The 23247-nt window shown below is 54.9% G+C and overlaps 1 protein-coding gene across 1 annotated transcript in view; it reads left to right on the top strand.

Moving 5' to 3' along the window:
• Window positions 1–5925: 5925 nt before the first annotated feature.
• Window positions 5926–23247, top strand: part of TSPAN11 (tetraspanin 11) — a 39562-nt gene continuing 22240 nt past the window's right edge. Inside the window, exons 1-2 of the mRNA XM_069491016.1 lie at window positions 5926–6009; window positions 18386–18577. Coding sequence (XP_069347117.1) covers window positions 5926–6009; window positions 18386–18577 — 276 coding nt within the window. The remainder of the gene's footprint in view (window positions 6010–18385; window positions 18578–23247) is intronic.

Here is a 23247-nt window from a genome sequence, read left to right as displayed (position 1 = left end):
AGAGGAGCTGCTCCCGCGCTCAGCGGCGCCATCCGCAGGGACAGGGAGCTCCCTGACGGTGGGAAGAGAGATGTGCGCGTACACAGTGGGATGCTGCTGAGCCTGAAAAAGGAAGGGCATCCTGTTGCCGGTGACAACATGGATGAACGTGGAGGACGTCATGTGAAGTGACATCTGCATTTCGTTTTCATTGCAGAAGCACCAAGCTTCCCAGAAACCCTCCCCCTGGATGTGGGGTGCTCCCCCCTCGGGGAATGGAGAGCCAGGGCACCCCAGCCTGAGCCTTGCTAATGGGAGTGGACGAGGACAGGTGGTGGGTGAGGTCCCGGGGGTAGAGAGTATGGGGGAAGGGGAAAAGTCCCAACTGAGTGTGGCCCGCAGACTGCTCCAGGCCCTGGCCTGATTTCCCAGCCCCTCCTGCTGCCCATTCCTCCAGGCCAGAGCCCACCGTCCCCTCTGCCTGCTCAGCCCCCCTCCTTTGCTACCTGCAGAAACCCTGCCTGTCCTCCCGGACCAGATTAAATGCCCCTTCCTTTTGTCACCTGCCCCTGCCACCCCAGTCTGGCGGAATTTATGCCACTTCCTCTGTGCTGCCATCAGGATTGGCCAGCATCTCTCTGGGAGCCCTGCCCGGAGGGTCTGGAAGTTATTGATGTGCCTGTGCCCCACCCTCCACGGTTTGCTGTGAGCCCCTCACGGAGCAAGTCTGGGGGTTCCAAGCACCAGGCCTGGCATCTGGGGGACTCAGTACGTGTTTGTGGAGGGAGTGAGGGATGCAGCTGGCCAGGGCCTGACAATGCCTTGTATTTAAGCACAACCTATTACATCAGCTCCCAAGCACCCCCCACCCCCTGCCGCCCGCCACATGGAAGGACGCAGCTCTGCCCACCGGCCCACAGCCCAGCGTGCTGGACTCCGCTCCTGGGCGCTGCCCGCCGTGCAGCCTCGCCCTGCTCACCAGACCCCGTCTGGCCGGCCAGCTGGGCCCTTCCTACGTGTCCCTCGTCTCCTCTGCGCTTTGAGCCTCATTCACTTGGAGGAGGGGGCAAAATAGAAAAGACAATAATCCCTAAGTGTCACAGCCGTGACATTACACATCCGGCCCCAATGAAAGTCCCCAAAATACATCACTTCACCGTCAAGGCGTTTGCGGTTGCCTTTCTGAGCTGTGCTGTGGCAGGTCCTGACTGTGACATTAGCAGGCCCCAGGCCTGCTGGCTGCCCCTGAATCCCAGCTTTGTTCTCCAGTCAGAACCCCAGCCCGGAGGAGAAGGCACCCTGAGGCCTGTTATCAGGCTATCTGGGAAATTTCCACGGGGACTGGGTGTGAGGGGTGCCTGACCCCCACTGTCTGCCTCTGGACCCTTAGGGACACTTCCTCCCCATGGTTCAGGAAGTCCAACTCCCAACTCCTAGGAACAGAAGCACACCCACCTAGGAAGGCCAGTTTGCTTCCCAGAAATCATAAGACACTCCTCAAAGCTCAGTGGAAATGATTTGGGGGGATTATCCAAAGCCCTGGTCCCCCCATTCACTGGCAGGGGGGTGAGCCCATACCAAGTGGCATGTGTTTGCTTCTCTGCTCTCCAGGGGCTGCTGCAGCCATTCCCATGCCACCCCCATGTATCACCCTCCGAACAGGAAAACGGGGCGGTGGGGCGCAACAAGGCCCTAGACACAGGAGGCCATTAGGACAGCTGGGGAGGGGGCTGGGAGCTCCGCCGGTTGCCCTCCTACGCCCATCCCCTTTCCCTGGGGACAGCAGAGCTAAGCACCTGAGCTGTGGAGCCTTTCCCTTGAGCTAGGCATGCCTGAGCCTCCATTCTTTACAGCACAAAAGCACCCCCTTTCCCTGGCCTTCTAGCTGCTTCCCTCCAGTCTGAAACTATCCACCTGGGGTCTCCATTTCCTCCCCTCTCGTGGTGTGTCCCTAACCCACCATCCGTCCTCCACAGATGTGCTCTGGCGCAGGTGAGCCCTCACTAGCCCTCAGTGACTAGGACCTCTTGGCAGCACGTGGCACTGTGGCCCACCCCCTCTTCCCTGGCTTCTGGGATCCCGCACCCCCTGCTTCTCCTACCCCCTCCCTTCCCCTCCCTTGTAGGTCAATGTCCTGCCTGGTGTCCTCATCCTCTGCTCACTCCCTTCTTAGAAGGCAGAGCTCTTTGGGGTCTTTCCCCCCCTGCCTCCTACGTGCACACACTGCCTGCCTGACGGGGCCTCCCTCCGTGCTGGTCAGGTGTCTGTCCCCTACTCTCCTTTCTCCAGCCCCCCACCCCCCACCCAATCTCTTTCTTGGACTTAAGCGCTACCTTCCTGGGGTCGGCATCACCTTCAGGACATGAATCCAAGTCCCTGAGCTTGGCCTGTGAGGCCATTCTTCATCTGACCCTGCTTAACCTTCAGCTCTCACCCCTCCACTCACACTCTGCACCAGTGGTCTCCAAAGTGGAGGCAGGCAATATGCTGGGGTGCAGGGAGAACTTAGTAGAATCCCTATTCCTAATGATTTTTATCCTTAAAAAAGGCAAAATAAGGCTTTGATGAATATTTACTATATACAGACAGTAGTACATGAATAAAATTCATAAATAAATTGAGGTGTGTGTACCATCAAAAGAGCTTGGTGACACTGTCCCAAATCGCCCTCTAATCACATTGCCCCACCTGCAGTGCCCCAGCACGTGATGATCTCGCTCACCTTGTGCCCACTGCTCCCTCCACCATAGCAGGATGGAGTCAGCCGTGACTAATAGCATATCCAAACATGTTGCTTAAAGAAGCTGCAGGTTTGTTGTTCGCTCATGTAAACTAAGTCTGGAGGCCAGCAGCTCAGAGATGGCAGCTCTACAACATCTGAGACCCAGACTCTGAACTTAACGTGCTCTGCCCATTTCAACTTAACGGTTTCCCGCTCTTGGCTCAAGGCGGCTGCAGCCGGAACATCTGGGTTCCTCCCAACAGGAAGAGACATGCCCCCGGCCCCGGCTCACCTTAAGGGTACTTCTGATTAGTAGAGACAAAGAATGACATTTATTAATGATAAAGGAATCGATCCACCAGAATGATAACTCCAAATCTGTCTGTACCCCATAACATAGCTGCAAAGTATATGAATCAAAAACTTGGCAGAATTAAATTAGAGATGAGACAAATTCATGGTCATAGTGGGAATCTGTCATGTGCCTTTTTCAACAGCCAATAGAACAAGCAGGCACAGATCAGTAAGGATATAGAAGATGTGAAAAGTGCAATGAACAAATTTGATCTGATCGACACATATAAAATTCTGCACCCTACAATGGGAGGATTCACATTCTTTTCAAATGCACATGAAACATACACAAAAAATGATACTTCTAAGAAGCTGCATATACCACTTCAGCCTTCACACTGTTCGCCTGCCAGCGTTAATCCTCGCTGCACCTACCAGACAGGGAGTCTAGGCAATGTCACCTGCTCCAGGTGGCCACGTACCCAGGTAAAATTAAGAGGTTCTATTCCTAAAGAAGAGGGGGAGAACAAATATTAGGGAAACCAGCGGTCTCTGGCCTTCCTTCCTCTCTTCCCTGCAGCCGTGTAAAGCCTGAGCCCAGAGGCAGAGGTTCCTCACTCAGCTCCCTTTACTTGCTGTGTGACTTTGGACAGGTTGTGTAACCTGTCTCATCCTCGGTTTTCTTATCTTACAAAATGAGAATAACCCTACATCATAGGAGTGTTGAGAAGATGGATCAAGATTATGTAGGCAAAGCACTTAGTTCTGTGCCTGGCACATAATAAATATTCAATACATGTTAGCTGCACAGAGAGGTTAAGTAACTTGCCCAGGGTCACACAGCCAGCAAATGGCAAGGCTAGCTTTTAGATCCAGGCATCTGACTCCCAGCCGGTACTGACACTTCTTTAGGGCCTCTGCTGCCCCAGCACAGGACCCCACACATGTTGGGGATATTATGGGGGAAGGAGTGCTGAACAGTGGGGGTTAGGAAACTGTGACTACCAATTACCCATGTGACTTTAGAGAAGTCATTTAAAAGTCTGTCTTGAACCAGACATATTAGCTTCCTCATTCCTTCTGTAAAAGGTTGAGTTAAGTGAGCCTAAAGGTGTTCCCAACCCTGGCATTCTGTGGCTCTATCTTCTCTACCACTAATGGCTAAAATTTTGCCATTAGATATACACTTCTCTTTAAGTCCTGTCTGGGGTTCTTTTCTGAAAAATATAGTTTTCCTTTCCAACCTGACTCCTTGGTTTGAGTGGTCATTAAGGCCCCTTCGCTGCGGGTGGAGAGAGGGCTCTGTGGCAGGGGCCAGCAGGCCACCACGCTCAGCTTGCCAAGGGCCTGCAGTGGCCGAGAGGACGCTGCCCCCATCTCTCGAGGGCAGAAGGACCACGGAAGAGCTCCTATGCCATCGCCCGGCCGGCCCCACTGTCCCAGTTTTTTACAGGCTGCTTTTCTTTCTCCTCCTATATTTCTTCCAGCACACTGCCTCACAGACTAAATTGGAGAAAAATGGGTTTTGTCTTTTTTTAACAAGAAGACTAAAAGTCTTAAATTACCTTCTTCAAGGTCTGCAAATAGAAATCCCAAATAAGACAGCCACCTTTTCTGCCTTCCTCTCTCCCGTCTCCAGGAGCCCAGGAGCTTAAAATAAAAGGCAGAGCAGTGGCTCAGAGAAAGTAATGTGGGCCTGGCCCCGCCCCGGCCGGGAAGAGAGGAGGGCCCAGCGGGGGCTGGGGAGTGGCGGAGGGCGAGGTGGGAGTGGGCAGCACCAGGGCCTCGTTACTGCTTATGGTTCGGAAGTAAAAGAGGTTTTCAAAATGGGGACGATTTCCTGAAGAGCAGCTCCTCTGGGAGTGTCGGGGTGCAGGTGCCCAGGGGTACACGGGGCTCAAAGAGAGGAAACGTCCAAGGCGTAGTGTTACGGAGGCTCAGACAGGCTGCCAGGCAGATAGGACTGCTGGGCCTCCTCCTCCTTCATCACCACCATGCATGAGCGTGTCTTGCTTCCTAGAGTCCCTCCATGGGCGTTAGGACAGGCGTGGGAGGATGGTGCTGGGGCAGAGACTGGAGTTTTAGGACTGGAGTCCTAGGTGCTAGGCCCTGCTCTGGGACATGTAATAATAGTAGCTAATGTTTGTTGAACACTTACTATGTGCCAAACTGTGCTAAACACGTCACATAGATTAACCCATTTAATCTTCAACCCTGTGATAAAAGTGTCATTGTTATCCCCATTTACGGATGAGGACACTGAGGAAGGGGACATCATGTAACTTGCCCAAACTGTCACTCACCTCATGACAGATCAGGATTTGAACCCAGGGAGTCAGACTCCAGAGGCTCTTGTACTTCCTCCTGCCAAACCACCAGGTCTGTCTGACCTGCTTCTTCACCTGGAAAGTCAAGGTGCAGGGGCCAGGTGGGGTGGACTGGGCAGCACTGAGGCCCTTTCCAGCACAGATGCTCTATGCGGGGGTCGTGCCACACCTGCGGATGCGGAGTTCTGTTCACACGATGCAGAATGCAAGCTTCCAGGCCCGAGCAGCCCTGCTGAGCGTGCGTGTGTGTGTGTGTGTGTGTGTGTGTACAGGATAGGTAAGCTTGTGTCCTGCAGTCCTGATAAGACGGAAAGAGAATAAGAATACATCAAGGCCAGTCCAAAATCTGTGGAAGACTTGTAGGTTAGACCTTTGTCAAGAGGGCAAAACCCAGATCCAAAGGTCCAGCACATTCTGCCCAAATTCATCTCCCCTGGGTGTCTGCCAGCGTTGGCGGTTCTCCGCTCCCTGCTCCGTGTCGCACACCCACAGCCTTGAGAAGTCCTTTGAAGGGAGCTGGCCAAGGTGCTTGGCTCTGGGAAGGGCAGGTTCTCCGCGGTCCCCTGGCCCAACACGTGTGTCTTCTCTGCAGGCACAGCAAGCATGGCCCACTACAAGACGGAACAGGATGACTGGCTGATTGTCTACCTGAAGTATTTACTCTTTGTCTTTAACTTCTTCTTCTGGGTAAGTGGATTCCACGCGCACATCCCCTTCCTGAGCGCTGAGTGAGTCAGGCCACCTTTGTTTCTTGTGAGTCACCGCTTTGAGGTTGATTTCTTCCAAATCAAAGACCACCCGTGGGCAAATTCTGCCCACTTTAAAGCAAATATGTACATGTGCTACTGAGGGGAAGAAAAGAACCCAGTCTGCAGGTTGGCACAGAGCCCGTACCACGCAGCCTCTGACTAGAGGCACAAACAGTGGGCTTTGCGGTCCAGCCCTGCCCTGCAGAGGGGCCGCTTCTTGCTTCCCTGCTAGCCTGTTGCACCAGTGCCTTGCGGGACGTAGCCCGTCTGAAATGATTTTCCACCACAGCCCATTCGCCTTTCGTGGCTGACATTGCCCAGGCCCAGGGTGGAGAATCAGAAGTCCCGGTGCTCCGGCTGCGCTGCCTGCCGTGGAAATGGTCTCCATGGCGATTCCCGGGGTGGGGGGGGGCGGAAACCTGCCTGGATCACATCTGCCAGAGGACTGTGGAGTCTGTCCACTTGAGGCAATTATCTGGGTAACTGGGAGCAGAATTCCATCAGGTCCCAGAAGTAGCCCGACGCTGGAATGTGTGCGTTGTATGTTACAGTCTCAGCAAGTTTGGGAAGGTGGGAAAGCTCTAAGAGCGCAGCCCTTGCGGTCGGCTGGACCTCGGCGCTGTGGTCCACTAATGGTGTGGCCTTGGGCACCTTTCTTAAGATCGAGGAGTCTTTCCCCAGTGACAGTTCGGGGATACTTCCTAACCTCTTGGGTTTGCAGTCAGTAAGTGCAGTATTTTGAATATATTAGATGTCAAATGCCTGAGGATCCCACCAAGTCAACCCATGGATGAGGCAGAGCTGGGTTTCTTGCTTACTCTCCCTTGGCAGAGCCTTAGGAGCCTCTCAGAAAGGCAAGCGCAAAGTGGGATATGTCTGAGTTTTCAGAGTCTCTCCTGCAGGGCCCTGGCTAAGATTGAGAAGGACCATGACGTAGGAGTTTAGGACGGGTGGACACAGCAAGGCAAGCGTTTCAAAGAGTCTTGGAGAATAGACAGTCATTAGATGCTATCTATTAAAAAGTTGAACAATCTGATGTTTGTTTAAATGTTGTTTGCAAAGTTCCTGAAATGAAAGATAAAATTATTTGCAACTTTTATCTTCCTGGGCGAGAGTTTCTGGAATAGTGAAGTCCTGGTGATGGAAACAGTGGAAGATGAAGCTGTGTTGATCCAGTCAGCTGTGTGCTGTAGATAGTTTCAATTCTCAGAAGCAAATCCACTCGGGTGTTTAGGATTCTTAATGAGCATTTCTTTTTAAGAATAACTGTGTTTTACTTGATGATCGTAAAAGTCTTAAGTATACACTACAGATACTCTAAAATATTAGAAAGTATAAGAAAATGAAAATTGCCCATATCTCACTATGCTTTTTTCCTAGGGCGACCATAACAGAGCACCGTGAACTGGGTGGCTGAAACAACAGAAATTTATTTTCTCTCGGTTCTGGAGGCCTGAAGTCCAAAATCAAGGTGTCAGCAGGGCCCGGCTCCCTGAGACTCTTGGCAGACTCTTTCCCTGCCTCTGCTCAGCTCCTGGTGGCCCCTGGCAAACCCCAGCAGTCCTTGGCTTGCAGCTGCGTCACTCCAGTCTCTTCCTCTGTCGTCACATGGTGTCCTCCCTGGCAGTCCCTGTCTTCACATGACATTTTCCTCTTCTTGTAAGGACACCAGTCATGTTGGATTAGGACCCACCCTAATGACCTCATCTTAACTTGGTTACACCTGCCAAGATCTTATTCCTGAATCAGGTCACAGTCACGAGCACCGGGGCTGAGCATTTAAACATATGTTGGGGAGACACGGTTCAACCCATACCACTGGCCATCCCAGGAGCAGCCACTGTCAGCGTTCCTCTGCCTCTGCACTGATCAGGGCAGAGATGGTGGTGACCTGCACTGTGCGTGTGACAGTGGGGATCAGAACATTTGGAGAGAGTCAAGGGATTCAGGAGGTGCAATTGATGAGGTCAGATCATTAACTAGACAGTTGAGAAGGAAGAGGGGTCTGGGATTTGCGGCTCCTGGGTGGATGGTGGAGCTCATTATGCTAACAAGAGACCAGAAAGAGTTCGAGTTGGGATCAGATGGTGAGGTCAGATGTAGGCATGGTGAGTTGGAGGTGCCAGGAGACCTCTGAGCAGAGATGCTCAGTGGGCAGTTAGCTCTTGGGTCTGGATCTCGGGAGAGAGCGAAGCTAGCACCCCAGACTTGGCCTCATCCCCACCCAGATGGCAGCCGCAGCCAGAGAACTAGGTGAGAGCCCCCGGGAGAGCAGGGAGATGGAAAAGAGAGGAGATGCATGGGTCAGGGGGGAGTCTAGGGTGACCCAGGGTCTCACTTTGCCCTGAACTGAGGGGCTTCCCAGGGTGTGAAACCTCAAGTGCTAAAATCAGGAGAAGCCGGGGATCAGGGAGGGTTGAAGGGTGAGGGAGCATCAAGTCTTCTAAGGCCTGGAAAAGGCCACTGGGCTTAGCAGCAAAGATTGGTGGCTGTGGGGAGAGCACTTTCAGGAGAGCAGAGAGTACAGGGACAAGAAAGTGGACTCAGTGTAGACAACACCGGCTGGGCATGAGGAGAAGAGGGCTGGGCAGTAGCCGGGGAGGCCCGAAGGTTGTTGGCTCCTTAGTTCCCAGGGCTGTCATGAGGTGTTCAGCCCAAAATGTCTGTGGACGGCTGCCTGGACCTGGCACATCCTGCCTGTGCCGAGGTCCCGTCGGCGGGGGTGGGCAGCAGACTCGGACTCTGTCTGTTCAGTGTGTGCGTCCTTTGGGTGTGGTAAGGAGAAGGTGTGTGGGTGGCAGCTTGGGCAGATGGGCAGTGAGTGTGTTGCCAGAGCAGCTACCAGCAAGGGGGAGCGTCCCATGCAGATCTCCTGGCTGCCAGTTAAAAATACCCCTGCCCAGGGGCCTGGCTGGCTGCCGACCAGCTTCCCAGAGACCCACTCGGCCCTAGTGAGGGCTGTTCAGCCTCCAGACCTGCTTGCAGTCTTCTATAGACATGGAGCAGACTGCCAGCCCGTCCCCTCCTAAGGCAGAGCCCCAAATCCCTGGGAATTTACCAGAACTCCCCAGGGAGGGGGTGTTGGCCAGTGAGGATCCACCCCGCCAAGAGAAGGTTTCCTCCCACACAGACACACCCCAAAGTCCAATTGCTGTCCTCCCACCTGAGCCTGTCGAGGCATCAGACACACAGCAATGCCTGTGTCTACCCCCGGGGGGTGCTCCCCGACCCAGGCCACAGTTCCTGCCTCTTCCGCCTACCTGGGAGAATCGTGATGCAGAGTGACACCCACCAGTCTGCAGTTCACTGTCCCCCCCATTCACCACCACCACTGCCCAGAGCAGACGCAGGCCTGCAGAGCAGGGGCAAACTGCCCGAGCTGGCGTGAGGGCGGCGACAACACACGCTTCCTTTCCCTCGGAACAGAGCTCCTCACCTTGTCACGCTCTATCAGAACCCGGCACAGAGAGGAGGGGAAGCCAGGTCTGCCCTGTGCGGGTGTGATGCCCAGCGCCTGCAAGGCCCTTTCTACCCGAGCCCTTGCGTGGTGACCCCACGCCGTCCTCAGGCCAACCCTGATGGTCCGTATCGTTATTATCCTCACTTACAGACAGAGAGCAGGGCCCCCAAGTTCAAATCTCGCCCACGGTCGTATAGTGGTGATAAAGCTAACACTGGCACCCAGGGATTCTAATACCAGATCAGTAATCAAAACGGCAATTTAAAAATTCATCCCACCATTTTGATTAAGCGCCTGTCAGGTGTCCAGCAGGGGCCTAGGCACTCGGGCTACGCCAGGGAACAAAGTTCCCAGCTTTCCTGGAACTTACCATTGTGGGCTTCCTCTGCGCTTGTCCCTGTGAATCCTCCCCGCACCCCAGGCAGCAAAGCACCGCACGAGAGCCCTGCTTTATAGCCCACAGTCCCAGAGCCGGAGCCCAGCCCTCTCTGGCCCCCATCCTGTGCTTGGCCACCATGCTCTGTCGCCCCAGCCCTGAGTCTTGCACTCTTCCACGGTGTCTTTGGGACACACATGGGTCAGCAAGGCAGCAGAGCAATGGTGAGAGACTCAGGCTCAATCTGGGGCTCGTGTTCAGACTCCAGCCATGGGACATTAGCTGTACAGATGGAATTGTGTCCCCCCAGAATTCATGTGTGGAAGCCCTAACCCTCAAGGTGACTGTATTTGGAGACAGAGCTTTTGGGAGGTAGGTGAGGTTACATGAGGTCATAAGGGGTGGGTTCTGTTCTGATAGGATTGGGAGCCTTATAAGAAGAGGAAGAGGAGGAGAGTTCCCTTTTCCTCCACACACTAATGCCAAGAAAAGGCCGTGTGAGGACACAGCAAGAAGGCAGCCGTCATCAAGCCAGGAAGAGAGCCCCAGCCAGGAACTGAATCACCTTGATCTTGGACTTCCCAGTCTCCAGGACCGTGATAAATAAATTTCTGGTGCTTAAGCCTCCCAGTCTGTGGTATTTTCTTATGGCTGCCTGAGCTAAGACAGTAGGCAAATCACTTAATCTCACTAAGCCTTGTGTTTTTCATATGCTAAATGAGAATGCCAAAACCTGTATGAATTAGAGATTAGTATTTAGAAAAACATTTAGCACAGTTGATGGCACAAACTTGGTGCTTAGCTATTATGTGTAACTATTTATGATTAGACTAATGGGTGTCTCTCTAGTCTCTTTTAACAGCTTTCTCTGTCCATAGCTCTGGAATTATATTTTAATTTTTTTTTTTTTAGTGCAGGTTACAACCCAGTAAATGTATTTCACAACCCTAATTAGGTCACATTCTAAAGTTTGCAAAACCCAAAGCAGTGCCCACCTGCACCCCAGTGTGGCAGGATTCAGGCAGCAGTCGTTCCTCGTCTATCCCTGACCCCCACCGCCCCCACCTTGCATTCAGTTAACCCAGTGTTGATCGCATGCGGCTGCTGAGCAAGGGAGGCTTCCTTGGATGTAGCCCTGGGTCAGGGACCAAAAACACCAGCTCTCTCACGCTTTCACACCTCTTTCACCGCCCTGCAAAGAAAGTGAGGTCTGGGCTTTCTTATGTGGCCACCTAGAAAATGCTTGTCTTTCCCCTCCCTTTTCCTGCACGGCTCCCTGCAGCTCCCATCACCCCTGCGGTGTTGTTCTCTAATTTATTATTTTAATTAGCTGCTTGGCTGTGTTAATAATCAAAACTTTTCCAGCCTCCCAGGAGCTCTGCCAGGCAATGGGAAGATCTGAGGAAGCAGCGGCTACCTTGGCTGAAGAGGCCGCCTCTGCGGGGAAGCTCTGTACCGCCCCGCGGGGCCAGGATGGCTCAGCCTCCAGGGAGTCCCCGGGACGCCTTAGGGGAGACCTGGGACCCAGACAAGTGGCAGAGGAGATGGAGTCTCAGTGCGGGCAGGGGAGTGAGAGGGCTTGAGAGCCTCACTTCAGGATCCCGGCAGGCCCTGGGAGGGAGGAGCCTTCTGCTGACCTCCCTGCCGAGGCCAGAAAGCCCTTGGCTTCATGCATCACCCAGCTGCAGAGCGCGGCCTCTGCCTCTCCCGGGCTTGCCTCCCGGAGAGAGCTGGCGAGGGGTGTGGTGGTTGATTTTTTTGCTGCACCCTTTCTTGTGATGCTGAATGGTCTAGAACACCCCTGGCCTTCGGGGCACCTCTGCCTCTCTGTGCTGTCAGGATGCGCTAGGGGACAGGGTCACACTTGAGGGGGATGCACACTTCGTCTGCACAGGGCGATGGCGGGGAGAGAAAGCAAGAGGAAGCCTGGGGCAACAGCCCGGAGCTGCCCGCTGCAGCCCAGACGCCTGGTGACTTGCTTCCTGGGCAGAGCAGCTCTGTGCGGGTCAGATGGACACTAAACTGAGCCATGAAATTCTTGAGCTCCGGTCTTCGCTCTGCCCTGCCTAGTTGTGTGACCTTGGAAAAGCCATTCCTCTCCAGGCCTTGGTTTCTCCAGCCAGACTGTAAAGGGATTGAACTCAGTCTTTCCCTCCCTCCCTCCCTCCCCACCCTGCTGGGGACACTAAGATGAATGAGATTGAATCAAGAGGCTAAAAGAGGAGACGTACAAGGTAGCAAATAAAACAAACTGTGATGAAGCAATTACAGAAACACGTACAAGCCATGGAGCTGGTGCAGAGGACAGAAGGATTTGCTGGGGGTGGGGGGGGGGGACAGCTCTGAGGAAGGTTCCCTCTGGCTTCTGAGCTGGGTTTGAAAGATGAACAGCTGATCGTACGTTCCCTCCCAGCTCCAGCCCTCAGGAAGTCCCTGAGATTTTGCTCTTGTGAGGGCAGATAGAGGCTTAGGGAAGAGAAAGGGGGAAGTGGTGCTCTAATTTATTTTATCAAGAGCTCTTTAAAACCAGAGAGCCAAGAAGAGAAGGCCTCATAAAGTGAGAAATGGCCTTAGCATGACAAGCCTGTCCTTGAGGACCCAATTAAACCAAGGGGAGGACCCCAGGGTGGATGCTCAGAGAACGCCTCAGTGTTGGGTAGCAGCGCCCGATGCAGGCTGGTTTGTGCCTTCCTGGAGAGCTCGGTGGTGGCTCAGGCGAGGCACTGGCGTGCCCTCAGCCCCCCCGGGAGTGGAGGGCTCAGTAATGCTCGTCGGGGCTGCAGCCCGGGGTTCCGCTGACCCTTCCGACTTGGGAGCCATTCGCCAAAAGCCACCGCGCCTTGCTCAGACCCAGTCTCCCAATGCTCCCCTCAGCCCCAGGCCGCCTGCTCCCCAATTGGGCCCATTCACCTCTCCTTCGTAATGGAAATGACCTGTGTTTACTAAATCAGGGTCTTTCCGCCCAGTCCCCCACAAGTGACATGAGGCCCCACTGCAGCCTGAGAGCCTGGTGTCATCACAGCAGGCCTGCGCGGTGCCGGTGCAGAGGGAGAACGAGAACAGCGAAGCGTTAGTCTGGCATTAGGATCCCCCGGGTGCTACTCCAGGCCTCTTCGGGCACTTTTTCCTAATGACTTGGTGAAAAGTCCGTTCCCCTCTGGGACTGCCGAGTCTTCAGGCTGCCCCTCTAAGATAGCCACGGCCATGAAGCAGGGAAGAGAAATACTGCAATAGCTGTCGCCCGGAAGCCTGGCAGACAGGCAGGTGAGGGAGCAGGCGCTGTTACTTCCACAGCCCTCGCCAAAGCCCCATCCGCAAGTCCCTGCTCACCTGGGTGGCTCCCTGGTGCCGGCTGTGTGCTGGCCCAGGGCTCCAGGGTGAGTGAGGTGTGTGTCCCACCCACGCTGAGGGCTGCCGCAAGGTGAGCAGAGCACTGCGGGAGTGCAGGAGAGGCAGGAGCGCACCTGCCCGGGACGGGCGTAAAGGCTGCGTAGGAGCTCAGTGGAAGAGGAGGCCAAAGAGAACAAGGTGAGAAAGGTGAGGAGGGATGAGAGAGCCTGAGGCCCAGAGAGGCCATGTAACTTGTCCAAACTCACACAGCCAATAAAGAAAGGAGCTTGGACTTGGACACCAATACCCTGCCCCAGAGGTCACCCTCTCCACACCACTGAGATTGCCGCAGTTCTTGGGCGCCTGCAGTGTTTTCAAGCAAAGCAACTACTCAGTTTGTGGTGATGAAAGCCCAGGTGTGAAGGAAGGAAACTAGTGGAGGACGAAGCCAAATATCAGGCTAAGGCCAGGTGCGTAAGGGCCTTGAGGCCATGTGGGAGAGCTTGGGCTTGGTGCTCTGGGTGCTGGGGGTGTTCCTCAGCAGGGGGTACTGGGTGGGTGGGCATGGGAGGCACAGCATGCTGGCCTGTGGAGCAGGAGCCAGGGGCCAGCGCAGCCGAGGCTGGGCAGTGCAGTGGGGAGATGGGGACAGGTTTGAGAGCAGAGGGGAACCGGCACATGACCGTCATTGAAGGTCAGTAGTGACCCCTCACTGGAGTGGGAGGAGCATAGATGTCCAACCCAGAAACCTTTCTGGTGCAGCGTGGTGCTTGGCACATAGTAGGTGGCCAGCAAACAAATAAACTGCACTGTCACCCTGTGCATTTCCTGCCTCCCCATGCTGTGGGCTCCCCGGCACTGAAGGCAGAGAACTCTCCTGCCCAGGGGACCCTTCTTTGTCAGGAATCCCACAGTCCTGGCTCCCAGCACAGAAACCCCATGGTTGCAAGACAAAGAAAAATCCTGCAGTTACTTTTGCATCCTCTGCCTGCTTTCCTTCAGGTCCGCTGCCTTACTTCTCTGGCCCCAGGCATGTGCACCTGCTCAGGCCAGTCCTTCCCGCTGAGGGCTCTGGCAATGTGTCCTTTCCATAAACAGGAAGGTCCTCAGATCACCCGGCATGGGTGACCCGCTGTGCCTCTCAGCCTGCTCGTGTCCTCGTTGCCTAGCTTCACCCTTGCAGGGTTTTCTGGCTAATCGGCCACAGGCTGTGGCTTTGAAAAATGTAGTTAACACTCCACAGAAAACCAACCCAGTTTCCATAAAGAGCCAAATACTGTCGAATCAACTCTATGCAAATGGCTGTTGAAACAGCTTGCTGGGGTCAGATCTCTCCCTGCCCATCAGTCCTCCTCTGCGGGCCTCTTCTGCTCTCTGCTGACTTAGGCAGTTTCCAGGTAGCTTGAGCGAAAGCCATGAGCATGGTCTAGAAGCATCCTGCCGGAAGTGTATTGGCAGAAGTTTGTCTCTCTGGTACAACAGGGACATTTAGCCACGTGGAAGGGACCTCAGAAATATTCCCATTCAGTGCCGCCAATTTACAGATGAAGAAACTGAGGCTCAGAGAGGCCATGTGTCCGTCCCACAGTGGCATGGTTAGTAGGGGCACAGCCCAGACCAGAACCCAGGCCTACTGACATCTGCCTCCTGGGACACCCTCTGGCGACACATTCAACAGTGAGCAGTTTCACTTTTCCCGTCCAGAGGAAAGGTGGTTTTCTAAAGAGCTGACCGCATCCCAAGCTCCCAAGCGGGAGGACTTGACCCCCTCTTATTCCTGACGGCTACTCAGAAGGAGGAGGGGCGGAGTCTCCGTTGATTTGGACTCATCCCCCAATTTCTTCTGGACATCAGAAAGAGCATGGGTTTGTTGTTTTCTAGACTTTCATCAGGGCGGTGCGTCCCTCCAGACCCCTCCCAGCTCCTGCGCGGTGGCGGGGACCGGGGCTCAGCCTGCTTGCAAGGGTCCAGCCCCTCCCGCTGGCGCGGCGCCCGGCACCTGGCCGGGAGCAGCCCCGGTTACCGGGATCAGCGCGGCTCCTCTCGGCCCCTTCCCTGGGAGCTATTTTTTTTTTTTTTCCTCTCTTGCATAATTTGATTTTTGCCCCTTTACATTGAAAATTCTCCTCATTACCCCACCTTCTACCCTAAAGCTTCTACCACAGAAACACGCTGACCCAGACGGAGGGACAGGATGAAGTTCGGGTGCTGAACGAATCTCCCTGGCGCCCCAGGCAGCTCCTCCCAGGGCCGGGCCCCGCAGCTTCCAGAGGCGCCTCCTGGGACTGACCTGTCCGGGGACCCTCCAGGGCGCTGTGGAGCGCAGCACAGCGCCGCCTACTGGGAGGAGAGGGGTGGGACGCCTGGACCCCCTCTTGATCAGGAACGCTAGGCGGCGGTTCTCAACGGGACCACCAGGGACTCTATAAATACTCACGCCTGGGTCCCCCTCCCAGAGACTCTGATTGGCTGGCGTGTGGCCTGGGTTTTTCACAGCTCCCCGGGCGATTGTACAGCCAGACCTTAGAGGGACAAAGAGGTAGAAGAGGCCTTAGAATCATCTAGGCCAAGGCTCATTAGGTGGTACAAAAATAGACTTCAGCTGCTGACCTGAGTACGTTGTTTTATGGCGATGACTGTCCCTCTGGCCAGGAAGACAAAGCCTTTCATCAGATTCTCAGTGGGTTCCGTGTCCCCCATCAGATTAATTGTCCCCAGGTCAGTCCAAACAGATTCCTTTTGGTGATCCCAGATCCAGGTGACCGGCCTCTGCTCTGGTGTGGGGTGACAGGGTTAATAAGCCTAATGGATAATGGATAATGCGCATATTTCTGTAAAGAGACTATACTTATTAAAAGCCAAGTTTCTTGGCTTTTTGCTGGAGTTAGATCAACTCAGTGTGGTCACGTTGACTATCTCATGCTGTTCAGAATCTCTTCCTGGCACTATTATATGTCTTTGATTAATAAATGAGAAGTAAATCATTAATTAATGCACTATGTTTGGTAGGCAAAAGCCCTCAAAACCTAAGATCCATGGGGAAAAGTGATCAAAGGGGTTCTTAGTGGTTACAGGTTGCAACTCCCCTATCTGAGAGATGAAGAAATAGGTCCAGAGAAGTTAAGGGACTATCTTTAGATCACACAGCTAGTTGGGACCCTCACCCAAGCCTCAGGCATGCTGTAGGGGGCAAAGAGAATTCTGTGCCAGATATTTCCCTGGAAACCCTCACCTGACACAATTCCACCAACCCAGACTAGGAAGTGTCTCACTGGGCACGAAGGTTGTGTGGGCCACACGTACCCACACCACGGAGAATATAAACACCTGTTGTAGTCCAGGATTTCACTGACTCTAAAATAGCATCAGTTGTAAGATACAATGTTGTTTTTCATGCCACTAAGAAAAAGTGCTGCCAATTGTAATTGCAAGTTCCATCACTCATAAGATGCATCCCAATTTTAGAGATGTTGAAAAAAATGTGCACCATGGAATTGAAGAAACATGGCATGTTAGCCTCCCCCGTTCTGTTGGGAGTGGTGCAGCTGCAGCCTGGGTGAAGTCCTTCCTCCTGGTGCTCTCACCTGGCAGAGGTGCCAGTGGAGACAAAAATGACACTTTGAAGAAATCATATCTGTTAAAAACACAGGAGTAAGTGGAGGACCAGGCCCAGCCCGCTCTGTGGGATCTGAGGACAGAGTCCTGGAGTCTCAATTCTGAAACGCTCCAGTGGTGTCATCTCGGGCACATTCTTCATCTCTCCAAGCCTCGGTTTCCTTATCTGCAAAACAGGGGTATTATGTGCCCTCCCTCCCTGTCCCATCCCCACAGAGCTGTTGAGAGTGCAGAAGAGAAAATGGTAATATACATGGAAGATGAGTAATGCAAGTACCTGTTCATTGCTGCGGGCCCCTTCCATTTTGCTGAGCTGGGGTCTGTGACTGTCTAGAGCAAAGAATGGGAACTGACAGGTGGATTATGAGAGAGTCACCTGGGGCAGGTGGAGGACACCTTGCTGGGACAAGCATCAGAGGGCATGGGCAGAGCCCAGGGGGCTTCTCTAGCTTTGGCCACACCCAGGACCCCTTGAGGAAGCATCCACCACCCATCAGAGGAAACGGACCCATCCTTAAATGGGGGCCGGGAGACTAGAAGGCAGACGGAAGTCACCTTCCCAGGAGGAGATGGCAGAGAGGGTCAGAGGTCCCAAGGGTCCTGTCCCCAAATCTTGGGCAAACACCCCTAATGTTCCCATCTGGCACCTTGAGGACACTCACGTGTGTGTACATGTACCCACACAAACACACACACACACACACACACACACACACACATTATGCCCTGCTGAGAATAACAGTCACAAAAAGGGTTGTTCAGCCTCATCACAGAAAGAACCGGACAAGCTGAGCCACCCCAGCCACGTTTCCCAGGTACTGTGGTTTCCAAGGATGCAACCCCCAGACCTGCCGATCAGCAGCGTCCTGTCCCTGATCCCTTCTCAGGACTGAAAGGGAATCTGACAGTTAGCAAAGAAGTCTCTTCACTGGCCTCCCGCGGTGCCAGAATGGCTCGGCTTGTCCAGGCACAGCGGTCCTTCCAGCTGGGAGGCAGGCAGCGTTTGGGAGGAGCGGCCGTGCTGGGCTCTGAGTCCTCCCGGCCTGGCCCTAACTACAGGCAGGGCCTCGGGCAATACACCTGTCCTCCGTGGGCCTCAGTTCCTCCCTCCATAGAGCAGGCGGGGCCCAGCTGTGCTTCCCCAGTGGGCAGGTCTAAGGATTCAGAAGGGCCCCCACCAGGGAAACGCGGACAGAGCGAAGGAGCACTCTGAGGGGAGGGGAGCCTGGGGCAGCGGGGTTGGGGGGCGCCACTGTCCTCCCCACAACTGCAGCAACGCCGCAGGCACCGCAGTGGGAAGCACGGACCTGAATTCAAAATCCGGCTCTGCAGCTCGCTCACGTGTGTGACCTGGGGCAAGTCTGCTACCTCTCTAAGCCTCGGTTTCCCCGTCTATAAAACTGGGTGGCCAAACTCTTCCCGCAGGCCCTTTGCAGGATGGAACGAGGCAACGGTGCCTGGTGCCCGGCGCCCCGCGGGCTCACAGTAATCCGCAGCTGCGGAGCCGCCCGCTCTAACCCAGCTCTCCCGCAGGTGGGGGGCGCGGCCGTCCTGGCCGTGGGCGTCTGGACCCTGGTGGAGAAGAGCGGCTACCTCAGCGTCCTGGCCTCCAGCACCTTCGCCGCCTCTGCCTACATTCTCATCTTCGCGGGCGCGCTCGTCATGGTGACTGGCTTCCTGGGCTTCGGCGCCATCCTCCGGGAGCAGAGGGGCTGCCTCTCCACGGTAAGTGGCCACCCCGTCCCCCGCGTGCACTCGGGGCAGGGGGAGCCCTGTGCCACCACCTGGCCCTTAGTCAGGTGTCTCAGCAAGTGAGAGGGGCCCCAGCCCTGGGACGGGAGGGGCTGAGGCTGTGGGACAGCCCGGGGCGGGGGAGGGGGGCGCTCTTGCCTCTGGTGTTTGCCAAGGTCTCCAGGTTCTTAGGACCTAAGCCAGGAGGCTCCCTCTTCCCTCCTCTTCCTCCTCCTCCTTCTAGATTTTATCGTGGTAATTTTCAACAATATACAGAAAAAACCATTGTAATGAAGCTCCTGGTTCCCATCACTCGGGGTTCAACAGCTGCCCTCCCATGGCCAAGCTGGGTTCACTTTCACCTACACCCTGCCCCCTCCACCACCCTAGGGTGATTTTGAAGCAACCCCAGACATCGTGTGTGTCATCTGTAAATATTTCAGTGTATACCTGTAAAACTTAAGGATCGTCCTTTAGAAAACATGTAATAACATTGCTGTTATCACACTTACAAACAAGTAACAGTTGTTCCTTAATATCATGAAATAACCGGGCAGTTTCAGATCTCCCCAATTAACCCATAAACTGTTCTTTTTTTTTTTTTTTAGTTTTTTTGAGTCAGAATCTAAATTAAGTCCATGTGTTAAAATTGGTTGATTTGTCTCCTAAGTCTCTTTTAGTCTCTAAGTTCCACCACCAATCTCTCTCTCTCTCTCTCTCTCGTCTTTCTCTCTCTCTCTCTTTTTTCCTCTTGCTATTTATTTGTTGAAGGACCCAGGTCATTTGTCCTATAGAGTTTCTCCCAGTCTGGATTTCTGATTACACCCCTGTGTTTAACATACTCTCCTGGTGGTTAGATCTAGAAGCCTGATCCGCTCTGACTGATCTGGTTGTCTTGGAGGGTATTTCACGGCTGGTGTTGTAGGCACCGTGGGCTCTTTGACAGGCTCCCGCCTAGGAAACCAGGAGGAAGAGCCACAGATGCTCAGAGTGTCAGGAAAGGAGGCCAGAGGCCTGGAGTCCCGCTCTAGACTCAGGCAGCTGGGACACGTCAGGACTAGCAAGGAAGCATTGACGGGCAGAACCAACCCAGTGTCAGGCTGAGCCTAAAAGGAGTCAGGCAGTGGGAGGAAGCCTCACAGGGCCCTGTGCTCTCCTCCCCTGCCCCCAGATCCACCACAGCCTCTGCGGCCTCTGCCCTCGCACAGCCAGCAAGGGAACAGGAGGCCGAGGAGGTGTGCTGCCAGAGCGCGGGCACCATCCCCTGCCGCCTCTCGCCAGCAGCGACCTAGTTTCTAGCCCTGGATACAGAGCCGCTGTGTACATGCTCAGCAGGACTCTCCCCTTTTGAAGAATTTCTTAATGCTGCTCCGAGGGACAGCCCGGAGCCAGGGTGCTGGCAGGGTGCATACTGATGTGCCGGTGGGGTGCGGGCCCCCAGGGGACTGGCCAGCAGAGCATGGGCTTTGAGTTCTTTCCCAGCAGCAGGGACAGGTATACCTGGAGCCAACCACACCCCCACTCAGCCCTCTCCCATGAGGCCTGGCATGAGGATTCCCGGCAGGGCGGTGCAGTCTGTCAGCTGAGGTCCTGGAGAGACCCAGGGCACAGCCTAGATCTGACCGCTGTCGCTAGATGAAGGCACATGGTGTGGTCGAGTGAACCGGGTATGTTCTGTCTGTGCAGCACTGAGGCTTGTAGACCTGTGCTGTTGGGCCCAGAGAGAGAATCCCCTCCTCTGCATGCCCACCTGTGCCCTGTTCGGCTCTGCACCCCCTAGCAAGTGTGGCCTTCAGCTTGGCCTCCAGCTGCAGGCTGAGCCTCCAGCCCCTCATGCCTGGAGCTGTGTCCTCTTGGCTGCCTCCTTCCTCCCACCAGTTGTCTTGTTGAGAAAGGACAGGATTCACTTCTCGATAGCCCAAGAGGGCATGCAGAAGCCCTCACTTGGGAGCCTGCCTTCTGACTCTGAGCCATCTGTCTTGGTTCTAAGGAGCCCCTGAAGGTTGGTGGTCCCCTGCAGCACTGGGAAAAGCCCCCTACATGCCACCCAGGGTCCAGTTAGAAATCAAATGGCCAGCGTCCACTGAGAGCCACCACCTCTATCCTTACTGCAGCAACCCTGCAAAGTCCCAGCGACCTAATCTGTGTGCCAAGCACCGTTCTCAACACTCACACGTGTAACTCACTCAGTGCTCACCCTGCCCCAGCGAGCTGCTTACTCTTACCAGTGCATTCGACAGGGGAGGAGACTGAGGGCAGGAAGAGGGGAAGTAGTTTGCCCAGAGTCACACTGCTGTCGTGTTCTTTTAGGTGATGATCGGTCAGGCGCAGGCGCAACGGCACAGGAGAGGCGCAGGGAAACAAAGTCTCCTATAGCCACAGGTCCTAGACAGCCACTGCGCGGGGAGGGGAGCAAGGGAAACTTGTGGCAGGGCCGGCCCTATCACACTGGTGCACCTGGTCACCCAGGCAGGGTGCTCACTGCCCATTGGTGAGGATACTGAGGCAGCAGAACAATATGCAGTCTTCAAATGTCCACCACATAGTGAGTGGTCTGGCTCCCAAGCCCATGCTCTGACCCACCACACTCCACTGCCTCCAAAGAGTGTAAACCGGTCGCTCCCACCTGACGGATGAGGAAGCTGGGCTCAGAGCTGAGGAGCAGCGAGGAGCTGGACTATGAGCTCCAGTCTGTTGGAATCACCTCTGGGAGTCTGCTCCCCCCAGGGAGGCCAAGCCTGGCGGGAGGCAGAAGGACAGGAAGCCCAGCGGGCAGGACGGGTACAGGGCACACCCCGCTCTCCATCTCTGGGAGCTCAGCACAGAGCAGTGGCACTTGGAGATCTCGCTGGATGCAAAAGAGGGCTTCCTGCAGGGCCTAGGGCAGGAGACCAGGGGTGTTGCGGTGGGACCCTAGAAGCCTCAGGCGTCCGACTGCCTCCTTGCTCCCGTTGTAGTAAAGAAAGAACAGCGTGCACGGGGCAGAGCCATTCAGTTTACAAGGGAACTTGAGGGCCATGGAGTCCAGTGCTCCATCCAAAGGTTCCAGGCTGAAGGACACTCACTGGGTGTGGGTCACCCAGACATTAGTGGGGAGATTCAGAATTATTGGATTTCTTGGAGAGCAGTCTAATCCTAAGTGCTCTCCCCTTGGCAGTCTCAAAGGCCAGAAGGAAAGCCTAAGGTTTAGCACATGCCAGCTCTCTGCTCTCCAAGCCACAGGTCACAGCCTCCCCCCATGCTCCACCTCACATGACCCATTCGCAAGATCTGTCCGGCCACCGAGGCTGATCCATGGAGAACGGATGTCTCCAGCCTCCCCAGTCACAACCTGGCTGGCACTTCCCAGAGGGGACCAAACCCCGTGCCCAGGACTGTGCAGGAGAGACGTAGAGACCTGGGCATGCCCAAGGCTTGGTCGGCACCTCTTGCCCCATCCTTCCGAGCTTCAGGGGGTCCACAGATGGAGAGAGCCTTGTCATCCCTCAAGGGCTTGAGGCAGGGCTGGGGCACGGTGGCTGCTGGACGGTCTGGTGCGAGATCCTGTCCTTCCTCTCAGCCCCACTTCACCCCCTCCCGTAGAGACCTGCCTGCGTTCACTTCTAGTCCACACAGAGCCGGTGATCTCTCTGGCGCAGTGTCACTAAACAGACACATCAGGGAGGCAACAGCTTAAAACTGAGGTCAGAAAAAAGTGTGCCTGCACGCACACGCACTGCACACACACATGTACACGCACACACATGCACGCACATGCACCGCACACACAAATGTACACGCACGCACATGCACGCATGCACATGCACTGCACACACATGCACACGCACTGCACACACGCACACATGCACGCACACGCACTGCACACACACATGTACACGCACACATGCACACACACGAACTGCACACACATGCACACGCACTGCACGCACGCACACACACTCAGCCACCAGTACAGGACTGCAGGGACAGGCATCTCTGCCAGGAGGCTAGCAAACAGCAAACACCACAGCCTAGAATCTTCTTTTTTTGCTTTCCCTGCCCACCCCCCTGAAAGAACCAGTGAAAGAACTGGCCCAAGGGCAGAACTTGGGATGAAGCAGAGGAACCTGAGTAATCCACACCACCCCTGAATTACTGAGCACTTGATCACTTGATTGTTTAAACCAAGCCGGTGGCCGCGAGACCTTCCTTGGGCTAACACAGGCAGGAATTTTAAAGCCCAGGCTCCCATCCAGAGTCACGTGGTCTGATTAAGGCGGTGTAAGAGGAACTGTGGTTCCTAGAGGTTTCTTCCTGGTTTCATTTCACTTTTCCCCTCCATGTCTAACTTCATTTTGAGATCTTGAGTCAGCTGAAGGCTGAAGGAAGCTCCAGAGGAGGAGCCGCCAGTCCAGCGAGAGACAAAGTGGTCCCCGGGGAGGAGGGGGACCGATGAAAGACTGGGCCTCCGAGTGACAGTGACGAGTGACTTGCCTCAACCCGGACTAGGAGGAGGAGAGGGCTGAGCTCAGAAGCTCCCGGGGAAGGACCCAGACAGGGGCCGGCCAGCTCACACACGGGCACACTGTCTGCCCTGGCCCGAACCCTTCCTCCTCGCCCGTCTGCAGCCCCTCAAAGTCATCCTCCCAAGAAGGAAATGCTCCCAGGGACAGGAATAGCACGTC

This window comes from Eulemur rufifrons, chromosome 16, assembly GCF_041146395.1.
Source record: "Eulemur rufifrons isolate Redbay chromosome 16, OSU_ERuf_1, whole genome shotgun sequence".
Lineage (NCBI taxonomy): Eukaryota > Metazoa > Chordata > Mammalia > Primates > Lemuridae > Eulemur > Eulemur rufifrons.
Note: the sequence above shows the minus strand (reverse complement) of the source record. Positions and strands in the feature narration are given on the sequence as shown.